Source organism: Rutidosis leptorrhynchoides, chromosome 9 (assembly GCF_046630445.1).
Source record: "Rutidosis leptorrhynchoides isolate AG116_Rl617_1_P2 chromosome 9, CSIRO_AGI_Rlap_v1, whole genome shotgun sequence".
Taxonomy (NCBI): Eukaryota; Viridiplantae; Streptophyta; class Magnoliopsida; order Asterales; family Asteraceae; genus Rutidosis; species Rutidosis leptorrhynchoides.
In genome coordinates, this window is record NC_092341.1 from 268,874,694 (window position 1) to 268,893,596 (window position 18,903).

At 34.7% G+C, this 18,903-nt stretch overlaps 1 protein-coding gene across 1 annotated transcript; it reads right to left on the bottom strand.

The window, feature by feature from the left end:
• Positions 1–14,829: 14,829 nt before the first annotated feature.
• Positions 14,830–18,373, bottom strand: LOC139866350 (L-ascorbate oxidase homolog). Its single transcript, XM_071854571.1, has 9 exons — positions 18,171–18,373; positions 17,492–17,669; positions 17,285–17,394; positions 16,931–17,201; positions 16,744–16,843; positions 16,303–16,648; positions 15,629–15,994; positions 15,459–15,540; positions 14,830–15,051 (listed from the first exon to the last, which is right to left on the bottom strand). The coding sequence occupies exons 2-9, from the start codon at positions 17,633–17,635 to the stop codon at positions 14,860–14,862; spliced, it is 1,611 nt and encodes a 536-aa protein (XP_071710672.1). The 5' UTR covers positions 17,636–17,669; positions 18,171–18,373; the 3' UTR covers positions 14,830–14,859.
• Between the last annotated feature and the right edge of the window lie 530 nt (positions 18,374–18,903).

The window sequence follows — 18,903 nt, forward strand, 5'->3', positions numbered from 1 at the left end:
TATTTAGAGTTTAAAAGTGGGACTATATACTCACTTTTGCCTTGAAGGTATTTAACTCGACTTGGTCTCCGATAGATATCACGAACCTAACCATATATATATATAATATATCAACATATTTTCTTTTCAAGTAATCGTTACATATACATATATATACTTATAATACTTTTAATATTTTCTTAGTCCGTAGTTAGCAGTCCGATGTTAGTGGTCCACAATTAGTTGCTCAATAAAATAAATAAAGACCCCATCGTATTCGTATTGATCAGAATTAATCTCGACCCATGGTACCATGTTGTCAAATGACGTGTTGCGTACATAAAGTACCGTGTTGTCAAATGACGTGTTGCGTACAATCATGAGGTCTTATGATTAATCTTCTCGTGTTGTTTACGGGTGGTCCTGAAATATATAAAATCAAATCAAAAGTAATTATATATAAAATATCATATTAATTAAAAAAGATATGATTAATTTACTTTATCTCCAAATATTTTCGTAGCTAAACTAGCTTCGGATACCCAATCTTGTTTTAGTCGTAGTTTGTTCATTACAACTCCGTTTTTGTTGGTTCAACTTGCCACTTCCTTGGATCGAGTCAAATTTTAAGAATATGAACTGAAAATAACTTAGTTTGTATTCAAAATCACAGGTTATAGGTCAAACTTTGGTAAAACTTATGAAAGTGATCATTTTCCATCATAAAAACAACATTTAATGATCATTTTTCTAAAAATACTTACACTTTGAGTTAAACCATGAAATTTTTATGTGTTAACATATTCATAAGAAATATCATTTTTTCAGAACATGAACTTCCAATTCAAAGTTCAAGATGGTTTTTAATTATCCAACCCAAAACAGCCCCCGGTTGCACTCCGACGACGTAGATTCAGTTTTTAAGGTGTTCTTTGTAAAACCAAGTTATATCTTGTTAAGTTAGCATATCATTATGATATATTACAGGTCTTTAAGTGTTTTAAAAGTTAAGTTAGAAGGATCTATTTAGTTTGCAAACAAGTTTGAAATCATTCAAACTATGTTCTTGTTGTTAAAATTTTACAACATAAAATAAGATAGCTATATAATTATGAATCGAACAAGATTATGAACAAGGTTACTACCTCAAGTTACTTGGACAAAGTTACTGTAAGAGATAAGAAAAAATCTTGGAATCAAAGAGTGGTGGAGTTAGATCAAAAGGTTGGAAGTATACTTCTTCAAATGGGTGGTTATTTTAATATGTTCTTGAAAGAGTTTTCTTATGGTGTTTAAGGCTTGTAATTGAAGCTAAATGATGGGGAAAATGCTTGGAGATGATCAAGTATGAAGTTAGGAGTATTTTGAAAGAGAAATGAGGGTGTAGGTATGAGAAAATGGAGTGAAGAAATGGTGTTCATTCATAAAAACGTTTTTAGTTTATAAAGAAAGAAAAGGATTCCTAATTTTGTTTTCTTACTAATAATTCATGCTACTTGACAAATCCTAGTTACCTCATATCTAGGGCAGTAATAATGTTGATTAGGATATTGATTTGATGTGTATATACCAATAGTAAATACATATAGAAGCTGGGTATGATACGGGTACATATACCCTAGATATACGTATAGAAATCTTGAGGAAACGGAATGAGAATTCAAATATAGCTATCTTTTGTGAATATACTTATATTGTTTTATGTATTTAAGTCCTTAAAAAGTGATTAAATACATTATATATACGATACATGTATAAGCATTATAGGTTATAAGTATATATATCAAAGAATGTTACGTATAGTTATCGTTTTGAAAACTTAAGTTAGTAGTTTCAAAATATACTTATAACTCATTGTCATTAGTATACAATGAGATGTTAAACCATCCTTAGATCATGTTAAATATATATAAATACATATATATACACAAACATATAATTATCGTATGTTATATAGTTCGTGATATCATCGGTCAAATTGGACGGTCAAACGTTGTGTAAAACTCTTTTCAAAAACATAAGTCTCAACAATTTGAATTGCTTATCATGTTGGTAAGGTTTAATTTATATAAATATTAATCTCATAAGTATAAAACGATTGGAAAAATCCGGGTCGTTACAGTACCTACTCGTTAAATAAATTTCGTCCCGAAATTTGAATGGGATGGTCATGGCTGACAATAAGTATGTTTTCATGACGTATACGAGTTGGAAATTAGAGTTTTATTATCATCAAGTAATATTGATAAAGCAATTTGATTTTTGTGAAGAGTACGAGTGAGGCTATCACCAAAGGGTGAAATGAGTAGGTATAGATTCGTCATATCTTTTGACGTAGATAAGATTGATTTCCAAGTTCAAGAGATTTGGAGTAAAATCTTCATAATGAGATTTGATTCTTCGATAATCAAGGAAATTAGAATCCGCTTTAAATGCGATCATCTATTTTGATTGCTCTGTCGGATCTTTTACTATAAATCCACCTCCCTTCATTTCCTTACAACTCATACCTTCTATTCTTCCTCCCTCAATTCATACTTTAAAACATTTATCAGTATGCTTCATCCAGTACTGATCCTGGATATACTCTTAACTTTCATCTCTATCATTCTTCTTTTTCATCTACCTCCGGAGGATTTTATTTATTTCTACTATTACCTTGGGGTTATAGTATTGTTAATTCTCCCGTGCCTTTACGTTGCAATACGTATTGATATACACGGTTTGTAATTTATTTGTTGTTGTCGAGCTTTATATTTTCTTTTATATTCAACAGTTCCATACTTCTGTTTCCTCTTCCCGACTTCGAGTCAAGCGAATAATGGTCCGGAATTCATAGGTATGGATTTTGAAATAAACATAGTTAATGTTCTAAGAAGGAAATAGTAATTGCACGATCTTGATTTGGTAAGTTACCAGAATGTCCGAAAAGATAGAATTATCAAGGAGATATGTTCTTAATATGTTTGGAGATTTGGTAGAATGTAAGAGTTGTGTAACATGGCACATGATGATGTTATGATCTGTGAATCATTATGTTTCATTTAGAAACTCAGCATGAATTACTGTAATATAATCACGTTGATCAAGTGTCATTATATTATACTAATTCATGCTTCAGTTTCCAACACTACTTCAAAACATTCATATTTTAAACTCGAATTTTTCAGAATTTAGAAACTAACACAGTTTCTTTTATGTTGTAACGCAAATATTGTGAAGAGATAAATGATTTTTGATGAGGATAGTTGGGAATATATCTTCAGGAATATCGGAGATATTTATAATGAAAAATACGATGATATCTTAGAATATCTAAGATCAGGGAATGACGCAAAAAATCTGTCTGTGAAGGTTTAGAATAAGGAGTAAGGTTCTTACAAATGGTTTCAGCAGACACTGAATCATTTGAATCCTTTGAAGGTAGATTTCGTCATTGTGATTTGTCCAAGACCTCCTTTATACTTTGCTCAATCCGTTTTCCAGTACCAAATTTTTCGTTCGAGCTTTTCCAATCTATTATTCTTTATTGTCAAACTTCTGACCGTAATTGTTATCTACTGTCTTTACCACTTTATCAGTCTTTTCCAAAACTTAATAGCACTAATTCATAGACTGGAGCATTTTTCAGAACTTCACATTTGAAATATGTAATTCTTGGGGATAGACGTTGTATATATATATATAACTGCCAAAATAGAAATGCTGCGAGATTTCAAATCACCAATTGGTGATTTCGCCAAAGGGGTAACGAGTTGCTGGTACATCTGCTGATAATGTCGTGGAATATAAAAGGTTTCCTGGTAAAAAAAGGGTAATCGTATGTATTACAGGTTATAATAAGGCTACTTCGAATGGAAAGTCGAGGTTGACTTGCTGAAATTGTGATAAAATTTGTTATTTTGAAAAGGAATCGCAAAGTTATTTTTGCTAATAAATGCTAAAAGATTTAACACGAATACGTGTTAAATTATGTCCTTGGTTTCAAAAGCTTTTCAGGTGCAAGACTGCGGGTAATGTGTGGTTGGATCATCATCTCGATTGTCCATTATTTGAAGTGTCTTCAGGAATTTCGAAGGGTTTGATCATAGATTGTAATTGTTAATATACATATGATGTTTTAGGACTTTGAATGATACAAATATTTTTCTGGGTTCCAAGAATCGAATGATGTTCTAGCATAGTTTTGAAGTCAAAGTATAGTTTTGAAAGATGTAAGAGTCCTAAGAGTGATGTCTTCTGTTAAGTCTTGACTTGGATTTCGTTTTGTCGTAATCAAATTTGGATGAGAATGGTTGTTTTGATTTCTATGAAAGAATGTATATTATTGTGAAGGTAGTGAGTATAGTTGATGATTGTTGAATCAGAGTCGAAGAATATAATCATATTAATTGTGAATTTATATATCTCTCGGGTATTACCTACCCGTTAAAAAAAAATTTCACAAGTAATGTTTTGTACCAGAGAATTTTATTACAATCTTTATGAAAATATATGTACATATATATCTTCTTCAGATGTAATCATGAATTTAATAAGTCAATATAATATTAGACTCATTTGATTTTCGGTTTGAACTAGAATAAGTAATCTCTAAAACGATTAGGAACCACATATTCTTCACAGAATATTAATGAAGTTATGGATCAATACTTCATTATTTATTCTTATATATATTTCCTTATTGAATCATGCTGATACTCATTGAACTCTTGCTAACTTCGCAAGATATGAATGTTGTTTCCCAGTAAGCTTCGAGTACATTGAAGATGAAAGTGTAAAATCAAACATATTATTGAATAATACACTTGGTTTATTATAAAACGAAATTCATTGAATTGAAACAGGGATTGTAGTTAACGATGATTAAGTTGCTGACGAAGGACGTACATCATTGCATATTTGTAATATGAATTTAAACGAGTAGTATCTACCTTTTTTAATTCATACTTAATAGATTAGTACGAAAAGATTTATTTTGGTTTCCGAATTCATATATATAAAATATTTATATAAATTATTCAGAAGAATGAGTTAATACTTCATAACTCGTTGATGCAATATACGCGTTATTGATGATGTCCACGGTGATTCTTGAACTGGTGGAGCTTGTGATGTTAAAGTTGCTGACGATTCTAACGATGTTGACAGCACTGACTGTGTTGGTGAGGCTAAGGGTACTGCAGATGCTGTTGGTAAAACAAGTCTAGCTTGTACCTTACGCATCATTCTTGTCAGGGTTTCTACTCTTCCTTTTATCATTTCTGTCCACTCATCTGATTTATGGTTAAGGCAGAAATAGGTAATCTCTATGTCTTTAGAGATTACATTATCACCATAGAATGTTTCTCCGATGAAGTTATGAATCAATACTTCATCGTTTGTTGTTGTTGGTACTTCTTGGTATCTATGGTGCGTGTGACGTTGATATTTGAGGTACGGATGGTGATATTGAGGCGTGTGATGCGGATGTGATTGTTGGTGGTGGTAATGATCCTGTTGATGTTGATGATGGTGATAACGTTGATGCTGGTGATGCTGCTGGTGCTTAGGGTATTGAGGCTTGCGATGTTGATGTTATTGACGGTACTGGTTATGCTGCTGATGCTGCTGATGGTGTTTGTAACCTTCGTACCGTATTCTCCAAAGCCACTACCCGAGTGCAAAGCTCGTTGACTTCTTCTATTACACCGGGGTGATTGTCGGTTCGGACGAGCGGATAAATAAAATCTAGAATTTGATGTAGTATATAATCGTGACGAGATACTCTGGAAATGAGAGAGAAAATGGTTTCTCGAACAGGTTCGCCGGTAAGTGCTTCAGGTTCATCATCAAGAGGGCAATTTGGTGGATGGAAGGGATCACCTTCTTCTTGTCTCCAATGATTGAGGAGGCTACGAACCCATCCCCAATCCATCCAAAATAAATGATGACTGATTGGTTGATCCATTCCGGTCACACTGCTTTCGGAGCTTGAGTGGTATTCCATATAGGAATCCGGGGGACTTCAACTAGTGACGAGTTCCATTTTGTATGATTGAATAAAGGATTTTTCGATATGAAATATTTTTCCGGCTATCGGGTGGTATTCTAATTATATAGAATATCCACATATATAGAACAAAAGATCTCATAGATTACGGAGGGATTTACGGAATATGTCAGACAAAGTTTACAGTAACAGATACGCGTAGATATGAATTAGCAAATACGCTAAGATATGAATTTTGTGTATACACCATTCATGCAATGAATGCAGTAAGACGCGTTTAGACTTAAGATGATAAGCAGGTAATTTCCTACAGATGATAAGTAGATGATTTTCGACACAAAATGATAAGCAAAATTTTGACATGCAGACACGGTCGAAGTCCAGACTCACTAATGCAACCTAACGACTTATCAGTTAGACACACTAATGCAGACCTGGTTCGCTAAGACCACCGCTCTGATACCACATGAAACGACCCGACCCAATCCATAGGGACGAATACAATAACATATGATTATATCGCGAGGCATTTGACCTCTATATGATACGTTTTATAAACATTGCATTATTTTGAAAAGATATACCATAAATGAATATTTAAAATTCAATGTTTTCGACATCTGATGATTTCTACATGTAGACAATCACCGTAAATAACAGTTTACAAGAATACTTCCGTTGACAATGCAGTCAAAATAAATACACGGTGATGATTTTGTGAATGCAATGCTTCCTCGAATAAAACATGTATGACTCCATGCACATGGTTTCTCTAACATATATTCAAACAGTGGAAGACTTCTAGGAACCTGAGAATAAACATGCTTTAAACGTCAACATAAAGTTGGTGAGATATAGGTTTAATGCTAGCAGCGTTATAAATATAGACCACAAGATTTCATATACATAAACGTTTTAATAAAAATATTCTAAGTTGTTGAGCACTTGATAACCATACTTAACATTTAATCAACGTCGCATATTCCCTTTATTATGAAATCTCACTACACTGTACCAAGTGTAGTCACCGAAACGAAGTACTGTGCAACCGTTGAATACTGGTCGTCCAGTCCGGTTGGGGTTGTCAGGCCCGATAGATCTATCAACAGGATTCGCGTTTACAATACCACATGTAAATAGTAGTTACCAAGCTACAGGGAAGTATGCCAGTGGTACAACTCAACGTAGAATATATTTTTTTATCACTTGTGTCCATAACGTAAATCATAAAATGCATGTATTCTCATCCCGAAATATTTAGAGTTTAAAAGTGGGACTATATACTCACTTTTGCCTTGAAGGTATTTAACTCGACTTGGTCTCCGATAGATATCACGAACCTAACCATATATATATAATATATCAACATATTTTCTTTTCAAGTAATCGTTACATATACATATATATACTTATAATACTTTTAATATTTTCTTAGTCCGTAGTTAGCAGTCCGATGTTAGTGGTTCACAATTAGTTGCTCAATAAAATAAATAAAGACCCCATCATATTCGTATTGATCAGAATTAATCTCGACCCATGGTACCATGTTGTCAAATGACGTGTTGCGTACATAAAGTACCGTGTTGTCAAATGACGTGTTGCGTACAATCATGAGGTCTTATGATTAATCTTCTCGTGTTGTTTACGGGTGGTCCTGAAATATATAAAATCAAATCATAAGTAATTATATATAAAATATCATATTAATTAGAAAAGATATGATTAATTTACTTTATCTCCAAATATTTTCGTAGCTAAACTAGCTTCGGATACCCAATCTTGTTTTAGTCGTAGTTTCTTCATTACAACTCCGTTTTTGTTGGTTCAACTTGCCACTTCCTTGGATCGAGTCAAATTTTAAGAATATGAACTGAAAATAACTTAGTTTGCATTCGAAATCACAGGTTATAGGTCAAACTTTGGTAAAACTTTTGAAAGTGATCATTTTCCATCATAAAAACAACATTTAATGATCATTTTTCTAAAAATACTTACACTTTGAGTTAAACCATGAAATTTTTATGTGTTAACATATTCATAAGAAATATCATTTTTCCAGAACATGAACTTCCAATTCAAAGTTCAAGATGGTTTTTAATTATCCAACCCAAAACAGCCCCCGGTTGCACTCCGACAACGTAGATTCAGTTTTTAAGGTGTTCTTTGTAAAACCAAGTTATATCTTGTTAAGTTAGAATATCATTATGATATATTACAGGTCTTGAAGTGTTTTAAAAGTTAAGTTAGAAGGATCTATTTATTTTGCAAACAAGTTTGAAATCATTCAAACTATGTTCTTGTTGTTAAAATTTTACAACATAAAATAAGATAGCTATATAATTATGAATCGAACAAGATTATGAACAAGGTTACTACCTCAAGTTACTTGGACAAAGTTACTGTAAGAGATAAGAAAAAATCTTGGAATCAAAGAGTGGTGGAGTTAGATCAAAAGGTTGGAAGTATACTTCTTCAAATAGGTGGTTATTTTAATATGTTCTTGAAAGAGTTTTCTTATGGTGTTTAAGGCTTGTAATTGAAGCTAAATGATGGGGAAAATGCTTGGAGATGATCAAGTATGAAGTTAGGAGTATTTTGAGAGAGAAATGAGGGTGTAGGTATGAGAAAATGGAGTAAAGAAATGGTGTTCATTCATAAAAACATTTTTAGTTTATAAAGAAAGAAAAGGATTCCTAATTTTGTTTTCTTACTAATAATTCATGCTACTTGACAAATCCTAGTTACCTCATATCTAGGGCAGTAATAATGTTGATTAGGATGTTGATTTTATGTGTATATACCAATAGTAAATACATATAGAAGCTGGGTATGATACGGGTACATATACCCTAGATATACGTATAGAAATCTTGAGGAAACGGAATGAGAATTCAAATATAGCTATCTTTTGTGAATATACTTATATTGTTTTATGTATTTAAGTCCTTAAAAGTGATTAAATACAATATATATACGATACATGTATAAGCATTATAGGTTATAAGTATATATATCAAAGAATGTTACGTATAGTTATCGTTTTGAAAACTTAAGTTAGTAGTTTCAAAATATACTTATAACTCATTATCATTAGTATACAATGAGATGTTAAACCATCCTTAGATCATGTTAAATATATATAAATACATATATATACACAAACGTATAATTATCGTATGTTATATAGTTCGTGATATCATCGGTCAAATTGGACGGTCAAACGTTGTGTAAAACTCTTTTCAAAAACATAAGTCTCAACAATTTGGATTGCTTATCATGTTGGTAAGGTTTAATTTATATAAATATTAATCTCATAAGTATAAAACGATTGGAAAAATCCGGGTCGTTACAAGATCGGCGCGCCGCGCGGGGTACTGGCGCACCGCGCCAGTTGCTGAACAAACAATTTTTTTTTTTGATACTTTAAGCGGGTTCGAACGTGGTTTGGTTTGGGTTGTTACAGTTCTTATAGCTAAACTCCAACTCGCCCATAATTTGAGGTCTAGGAAACCTCCTTTCAACTTCTTCTTGAACGGCATTGGTCATTCGTTCTTGAATCATATCGACAATTTGTTCCGAAACCGACTCTTCGAGAATTTGCTTAACCTTTCGAGAGAAAACCGAAACATAGTTTTCTAGAGCGGCCTCTATTTTGGTGGTCATCTCGTCCGTTTCCTCCACATGAGAAGGACCACCGTTGCCATTCGTATCCGTTCCATTTCTCGTCTTCATTCTAAAGATTAAAGAATGGATTAGACATCACCAACGAATTAATACACATAAATACCTATGCATATGACCGTACACACCCCACATCTAGCTCAATGCTTTTCGCACGTCCTTGCTTGACTTGACTTGCAACCGTAATAGTGGTCGCGACTCACTATTATGCTTACATGTCGTGCCATGCTCAAACGTATCACAACCATCTCGCTCGATGTTCAAAACAATAACACACGATTAGTAATATCATATCATAGCATAGTTAGTCCACCTATGCATTAAAGAACTAATCAAAGCCCGCACCGACCCGTAGTCCTACAAGTCCCGCATATAGTTCAATGACTCAAAAGTCTAAGTCTAGGCGCCTATCTCAAGTCACCTAAATCCCTTAGACCATGCTCTGATACCACTTGTAACAACCCAAACCAAACCACGAACAACCCGCGTAAAAATGTGAAATAATAATAAAAAAAAATTTAAGCTGTTCAGTTAGTGGCGCGGCGCGCCAGGTATCCGCGCGGCGTGCAGAATCACCTGGATAGCCCGCTGTCTCCGGAAGTCAATTACACGAAAATGTTTGACCCTTTCCCGACATAATTAGACAAAACGCTTTCAACCACATACTCATACATGTAAAACTAACACGTTCCATTAATAAAATTAGTTTTACGAAGTGGGGCCCACATCGGCCGTTTTACGAGTTTAATACATAACGAGAGTTTCGACCACCAAAAAGTTTAAATGCCAAACGACACATCGAGCACGGTGTTTGGGGTTAAACTACCCAAGTCTAGGTCGAACTTCCAAAAAGCTATAATCCCCGAGCCACTAATCCAAGCGAATACCTTTGCACTTATCCAAGCCGGATCCTAAAAAGGTAAACAACGAGAGGGTAAGCTAACACTTAGTGAATGCAATAATTATACATATACATATATAATACACCTACTTGCAAGCACTTATACAAATACCTCATACATGCTAGCAATTTACATAGCATACCATCGCAAGTATAACTCTAAACCCTTCAAGATCACAAGCTAGCTCAACACTATCATATATATAACCCGAATAATATAATATACTACAATACAACGCGTAATTATGGTTAACCAATAACACAAGGGAATGGTACTTCGAATTTGCCATCGGTGTTCGTAACAACCGTTAGTGTACAACGAAATATATCACTAACCCCTAGGCGACATGGACAACGAAATATCCGTTCAAGCAATCGTTAGTGTACAACGAAATATATCACTAACTCTTGGGCAATTTGGACAACGAAATATCCATCGTTAGTGTACAACGAAATATATCACTAACTCTTGGGCAATTTGGACAACGAAATATCCATCGTTAGTGTACAACGAAATATATCACTAACTCTTGGTGGTATAGACACGTATACCCGGCCCCATCCCCCGCCCTACAAATAGATACATTATATACACACATGTATAATCATTCCACTCACCTTACGCCTTCGGTGAATCGATAAACCAAGCTTGAACTTCAAGGTAACACACCTATTACAATGTACACATAATCAACATCCATTCAAGTTGGTCAAACTCGCAACACTCACCATCACTAGGTCATTTTGACCCATTTGGACACTTAACCCTAAAAGTGGGTCAACACACACCCAAAACCCTAATATTAGCCAAGGTAGGTTTAAAACGCATTTCGACACTAGGTTTATGCATTAATCACAAACATTAACTAACTTAGGTCCATTTTAACCCATTTGACCAATTAAAGTCAACACACCCATTTCGGGTCATCCACTAACCCAATTAACACCCATTCACATATATATAAGTGTGCTAGTAATTTCACTAACCAATTTAGGCGCACAAACATAAATTGATACTTTGAAAATCCTAGTTAGTCATTTTTGAGTCTACATGACCCAAATTCACCTTAAATCCCCAAGTCACTAGCAAAAATGGGTTTTATGTGAAACCCTAACCCAAACCCTAACCCTTAATACAATTAAAGTAAGAAATTAGGTTTTATAATTTACCAACACAATCACCACGTAGCTAGCGACTAGGTGAACAACTTTAGAACTCGCACTAAGACCCGATTCAACCTCCTTCTTCCTTTAATGGAGCTCTCTCACACTAGAAAACCCTTTCTCTCACTAAATAAATTTGGAAGAGATGAAGTAGATGGAAATGGAGTTAATGAGGCTCCAATACTGACCTAGAGCCTTTAATTCGGGCCCTCATGTGTAATTACCAAAAAGCCCTCAAAATATCTTGATTAAAAGAAAGTGAGCTGTCAGCAGCAAGTGGCGCGGCGCGCCAAGTGCCCGCGCGGCGCGCAACACCCCTGAGTCAGAATCTGACCCCTTTTGTATGTACAACAAAATTCCCACTTCAAGTATCCTAAATTACGCATTTGTACAAGGAAAATATTCGGGTCTTACATGTAAAAACTAGCATGACATTTTCAAAATCATAAAACGTTTTCACAAGATCCAATTTTCCCTAAGGATCCAAATTTTTTGGGAACTTACAAAAAAGTTCATTTCTCCCGAGCAATCCAAATGTGTGCGTGTGTTTCATATATTGTGTGTGTACCTCAACGAGTGTGTATTCCCAATTGTGTAACATGTGTTTCATATAGCGTGAGTTTGTGTTCCAAAAGAACGTGTGTGTTTCGTGTACTTCGTGTGACTAGTGTAAACTTGTGTACTATATCGTGTGAGTGTGATTCCTATTATTGTGTTCTCCAATAAATGTGTGTGTATTCTATTTTGTGTTTTGTATTAGTATTTTTGAAACAAGACTTGCTTGAGGACAAGCAAGAGTTAAGTGTGGGGGATTTGATATTGCTCAAATTAGACATATCTTTAGTCGCAATATCAAGTTCTATCGTTGTTTATTTTGTGTGTAAACATAGTATTTTCGTTTGTATTCCATTTTATTGTAAAATAGTTAGAATCATTGTGTAATTGAAGAAATATGGAAGATTTTGGATGATACTACTCAGAGATTGAAAACAAGTCAAAAAGTCGATGAATAGTAGAGTGCGCCACGGGTGTGCGCTCAGCTCACTCGTCCAAATTTTGATCAGAGAATTCTGGGAGTTGTAGAAATATTGCGCGCTGCTACAGTGCGCTCGGCGAACTCCTGAGCGCACTCTAGCCTGTAAAGCAGATTGAACGCGTAAAGTCGAGATGTAAAGTGTTTTCGGGGTTGGTGAACAGTGCGCTCAGCGCACCCCAAATAGTGCGCTCGGCGCACTCCACTTTCGGTGCAGATTATTCCCTTTTTAAAACCCTGTCCAGCCTCATTCAAAAGACACCACTACACAGTCATTTTCAAAGGCAGAGGTTACGATTCAAGGTGATCCTTGGAGTAATCCAGGATCACCTAATCCATCATTTCAATCCGGAATCAAGAATCATCAGGATCATCATCCAAGATTGCTTCAAGAGGTCGATTCTTGTTAGTTCAATGAATTCTATCTTTGTTTCCAGTTTGTTATTGTCTTTAAATATGATTGTTAGCTAGTTCTTTTTATGCTTGTCTAGATTAATAATCGAGATGTTGATTGTTTACCTTTGTTGATTGATTGTTCTTATGCATGATAGTTTGATGTTTGAATACAAGAACCATTCTTGTTAAGTTTAATCTTTTCGATTCAATTAGTTAGTATACTTGTTCAACTAAGAAACATCATCTTGTTGATTTAATATATTGATTTGCACCTAGTGACAAGTGTTTGCCCGTCTTTTACCAAAAGGGGTAAGTTGCGTTCAAACGATTAATCTATATAGGAATGTAAGAACGACTCTTGTAGATACTTTCGGATAGCTTAATTGATATGTGTAGTTGTCTAGGAGAACGATCAATTCCCTAGAATCTGTTATATATATTTTCATTACCTAATTCCATATAACTAATAGGTGTTAGTAATTTGCTTTATCTAGTGACGTTTATAAGGATCCTATTGCTACATTAAATTGATTACTTGGGTTGGGTAAATTGGGCATTTAACCGGACCAAGGGAATGAACTAAGCTAAACCATTAGTTAACATAGGAGTGGATCATGATCAACACATCATTGGCATGATCATCATTCAAGTCTTTAGGCTAGTTGAATTAATTGATTACAAATAGGAGGTCTTAGATGACAAGAACATCACTTGCGTCGTGTAATCCCGTTTGAGTGTTTGGACAAGACTACTCTTGGTAAACCAATTAATTAGTTCTCATACGTAGTCAATCAATCCAGTCTTAATCCTAAAACAACAATCAACATTCGAGGTTAAAAAGTCTAGAAGAGCATATTTGTTTAATTTGATATAAAAACTATCTTTTCATTTTTCTTAAAAATCTAAAATACCAAAAATATTGTCCTTTAAACTTATTCCTTTATTGATTTGTCCATCGTTAAACGGCAACCCAATATCTTGTATTTGTTTGATTTCATTTTATCTAGTTAAAACTCAATTTAGTTTATACAATCTTAACTTGCACATATAACTGTCCTTGGAACGATACACGGATTTTACCATTATCTATACTACTACACGATCGGGTATACTGCCCGTTAGTGTGTGTAATCTTTAAAACCGGTATTTTTCATACAAGAATTCATATACCACGTTTCACACATCATAATGTTATCGTTATTTTAGTCAAAAAAAAAAAAAAAAAAAAAAAAAAAAAAAAAAAAAAAAAAAAAACGAGTTAATAGCTTAGTACTACAAATTTACAACTCCCTTGACTCTTTGGATTTGAAGCTATTGACTTGCCACTCTTGGGGATTCCGTGGTGTTTCATAGACATCTCACTTTACGGGTGTAATCAATGAGTTACTAAAGGCAACACAAGATTAAAGTGTCCATGCCATGTCGATGTATACTTTTGTCAAATTAACAAGCAAAGGATTAATTCACCATTTCTAAAATAAGATAAAAATCGTAACAAATAACAATTTTTAAATTAAAGAAGAGTTTATTAAGTTACGCAAGTAATACAATAATCTGGAAGAACATAAAAATCAAAGTGAACACATTTCTATAAATTTTTCATGTACTATGAAGCAATTTGAACACAAAGCAATTTGAACACAAATGAAATCATAATTATTCTTATATTCTACTAAACGCCATTCCAAACCCAATTTAAATCTTTTGTTTCTTTTAATGAGCCTTGCCACAACGCAACGCGTTTGCAGGTATCTCATATTCGGTATACACACTCCTCTCATCGTTCCACACTCGAGCATACAACTGCTGTCCTAGGTACTGTCTTGGCCAGTTAGCCGATCTCAAATTCCACATACCCTTGTTGTCTAACGACGCTAATACCGCACTCCAAGATTTTGGGTAGACCTGCAAGTAATCCCACAAATAGTCATCAAATTGTGACTTTGTTAACCAACATAGTTAAACAAATGTTTGGCTTTGCGTTTAGAACAGGATTATTTGATTATTACGTTTTGAAATCATAAATAACTATGGAGTAATAAATAGTGTTTAGCAAGTTAAACTTCAAAATCAATTCATTGTGATTTGATTTGAGAGACTCAAAACGTGAAAATGAAAATGCAGGTCACCCCTACCCCTACCCCTTACTGTAGCAAAACGTGATTCTTTTGTCGTCTATTTTTCTCCCTAATTACTTGTTATTCATCTCTAACTTACCAAACACCTAAAAAACTGATTATTTGATTATTGCGTTATCAAACAACATAATCATATCCGAACACGTTTTTATGATTACTGAAAGCCTAATTTACCTGGACTGTGTATCGTGAGGTAGCATCGTTAAGATTGTAGTATTTCTTTCTCAGTGTAGAATTCCATTTTCCGCCACCAAAACTACAAAATACAAATTATGATAGTTAACTATATCATATTTTTTATTAATTATTCACCAAAGATGTAATATAAACAGATGCTTACTTACCCAACACTCCAAAAATCATGACCATCAAGATGCCATGATTGAATAGTGTTCTCGTTGTTCTGGAAAATGATTTCAACATAATCGTGAAGAGTGAAACCCATTACAGAAGGAGCGAGAACAGTAGGGCCCGCAAGGGGTATCGGTTTGATCGAGTCTAGTGTGAAGACTCCGGGAATATTGAAATAGTCAGCAAGTTTCAACGGTGTCCCTGGATCCACGTGTGACACTTTATTCACAGCATAACGTAGCTTTCCACCGATTTTTGTTTTTGAATTGGCGAGCACAACGGTTCTAGTTATTGGGATTGATCCATAGTGAAATGAACCTTGTGGGTTCGGCCTTGCAGCATTCGCTGTCAAGTTCCATCTACAAAGGTGGAAAAATGTAAGAATAAGTTCCAAGTTATACATGACAATTGAGACCGAAACACAAAAAAATGGGTCCCTGGGTCGAAGTTTGATAACCATTAGCTCTTGTGAACAATACAAAATTAAGATGGAAAATGGATCCGACCCAACCAACCCGAGTCTCGACCCAACCCGTTCGACCTATTTAAAAGATGACCCATTTCGACCCATGACCCTTTTGATTTTCGACCCAACTCGTTTGTGCCAGGTATAGTTCTAAAGTGCATAAATGAGTTACTCAAAATACACTTTTTTATTACAGTTTACCTGACGGTCCTGGCCTGCTTCATTGACCAGTGAATTTGATAGGTAGGTGCAATCGGCAATGGCTTAGAAGCTTTGGTTGTGGATCCATCGTAATGAAGAATTCCAGTAGCGGTAAGAACTGGTTTTGTGAATCTACTTGAAGCGACAATGTAATAATCTTTTTGAGGAGCATGAAGGGTGACTAAGAACGAAGCAGATTGACCAACGTGAAGATCGAATGATTCATACGATTCATGCAACGTATGAGCTCCTTCAATTTCAACTAATGTCATTGTATGACCTTGGATCCTAAAATTGATAGAAGTTTGCAATGCCACATTTGACACCCTAAACAAGTACCTCTGACCTAAAATTTAACAAGTATAAAAGAGGTCGTATCAGATTACGTTTGAAAGCATATTCCAACATCATGATCAGCCAAAAAAACATTGAATTTAATACCTTCTGAACCAGTGAAAGATGTTTTACTAGGACTTCCATTAATAAGAAGACCATCTGGTTTGGTAAGAGCTTTCCCCATGTCCAGTCTCTTTTTTAACGCCTGGAAGAAGAAAAAAGAGTGTTTTTCACTTATTTAACTGTTTTACAATGACATATATTTGTTGACTGAAGTCAACAGATGACGAACCTTGAAATCAGTCTTCCACCAATCACTGACAAGAACGGTGTATTCAGCAACGGGTTTCAAGTATGGGACGAAAATTACAGGTCGTGCTCCAATATTGAACCCTCCGTAACCACCGGCAGCTTTTTGCATCCCGATTGAAGGGAAATAAGAGAAAGTACCAATTTGATCTTTTACTTGCATATGATAAGTCCACGAAGAACCTGGCGGGATTGGACAGTTAGTTCCGAGCACTCCATCTTGCCATGATGTTTTTCTTTGTTCAACCCCGTTCCTGTCGTCCCGTTTAGAAGTTATCGCTTATGTCATAAATCAAAATTATAAATTGAACTAAATAAAACAAAATGAACCACACACCATGTGAAGAGGAAAGGCTCATCCAGCATATTGACGACTTCGACAACTACATTGTCATTCGTTTCACAATAAAGAGTCAGGCCAGGAAACATCCCATTGATAAGTATACCCTGCAATATAATTACAAATATAAAAAGTTGTTATTTTATAGCGCTGTTAGTAGCAGTTTTAACTACCGAGAACTATAATAAGTAGCGGAAATCTTACCCTCTGTGGAACACCAAGAGGAGAAACCTGTCCGTATGTAACGACCCATTTAAAATTTCTGTACGGGTCTTCGGCCTTCACACCAGAAAAACACACCAAAGCCAACAGTCCAAAATAAAATGGTAGGAAATTGACCCGCATCATGGTGTCAGGGTACGCCTTTCCCAATATCCAGGACCTGCATTGTAACAAATATCGATAACGTTACATCCATAATGATAACTACAAAACAATCTATGCAGCTAAACTTTGAATAATACTTGTAACATGAATATATTAGTAGCTTACAACATATAGCAAAAAATGTACAGGCACAGTCACTAAAGTAGTACAGTGAGCATATGATACAATAACTAGATACGGTTTACGACTAGAAACCAGATACATAGTACATCTAATACTCTAATAGACCAGGTTAGAGAAAATAAAATTCTGTCAACAGATAATTGCATTCTACTAAGGTGACAAGCTTATAATTCTGTACATGATTAGAATAAAAGCTCACATTGCCATCATAGCTAACATAAAATTTAACCTGATATGTTATGCATGAATTCCAACAATTACATAAGTCAAGGTGTCCATTGTGCCTAATCGATTACGCGTACACTTCATATCGAATTCAAGCAACTTAAATATATAGCATTTGAGAGTGTAGTAAGTGATATGAACTACTTACAGAGATTATAAAAACAACGATGCAGTTTAAACCTCTGCGAACTAGAAGTAGCAAGTGATGATTGTTGATGATGAAGATGATGATGAAATACAGCAACTTCATTGGAAAATTTATAACAATGAAGTGATTCCCGGTAATGAAACGACGATCGAGTACGGCGTACTTCATGGTGGTTAATTAAGATTCTCATCATAATAATGTAATTAAGTAGCAGAAGGTGATGATTGAATTAAAAATTGGGAGGGAGATTGCTTGAGATCTATTTAATTTGAATGATTTTTGAGTTTTGTTTGAGATACGTCGGTGAAACCCTAAAATGACGGATCAATCATTAACATTTGGGGGTTTTGATTGTGGAAATAGGGAAGCAGGTTGGTTTTGGTTTTAATTAGAGTTTAAGCGAATTGCACGTTGATAGGAAGGCGCGAAAACAATGGAAGGTTAACGTGGGTCGGGTCGGGTCTGTGTTTCCCTGTACCCGCTAAATGCAACTTTCAAGTTTCTTCAAACAGCTAACTAACAAACTCTATATCGAGAAATAAAACGTGTTTTTGCTTTGTTTACGTTATAAGATCAAATCAATATTATTTTACAGAAATCACCATAAGTACACGTCAGCTTGGTGACATTTTGATAAGATGCAACACCTCTTAAACCAATCTCAACCATGACGCATTCCTCAACACTTTCTTAGCGTCACATTAACTTTTTCTCTTCTCCTTCCTCACCACTT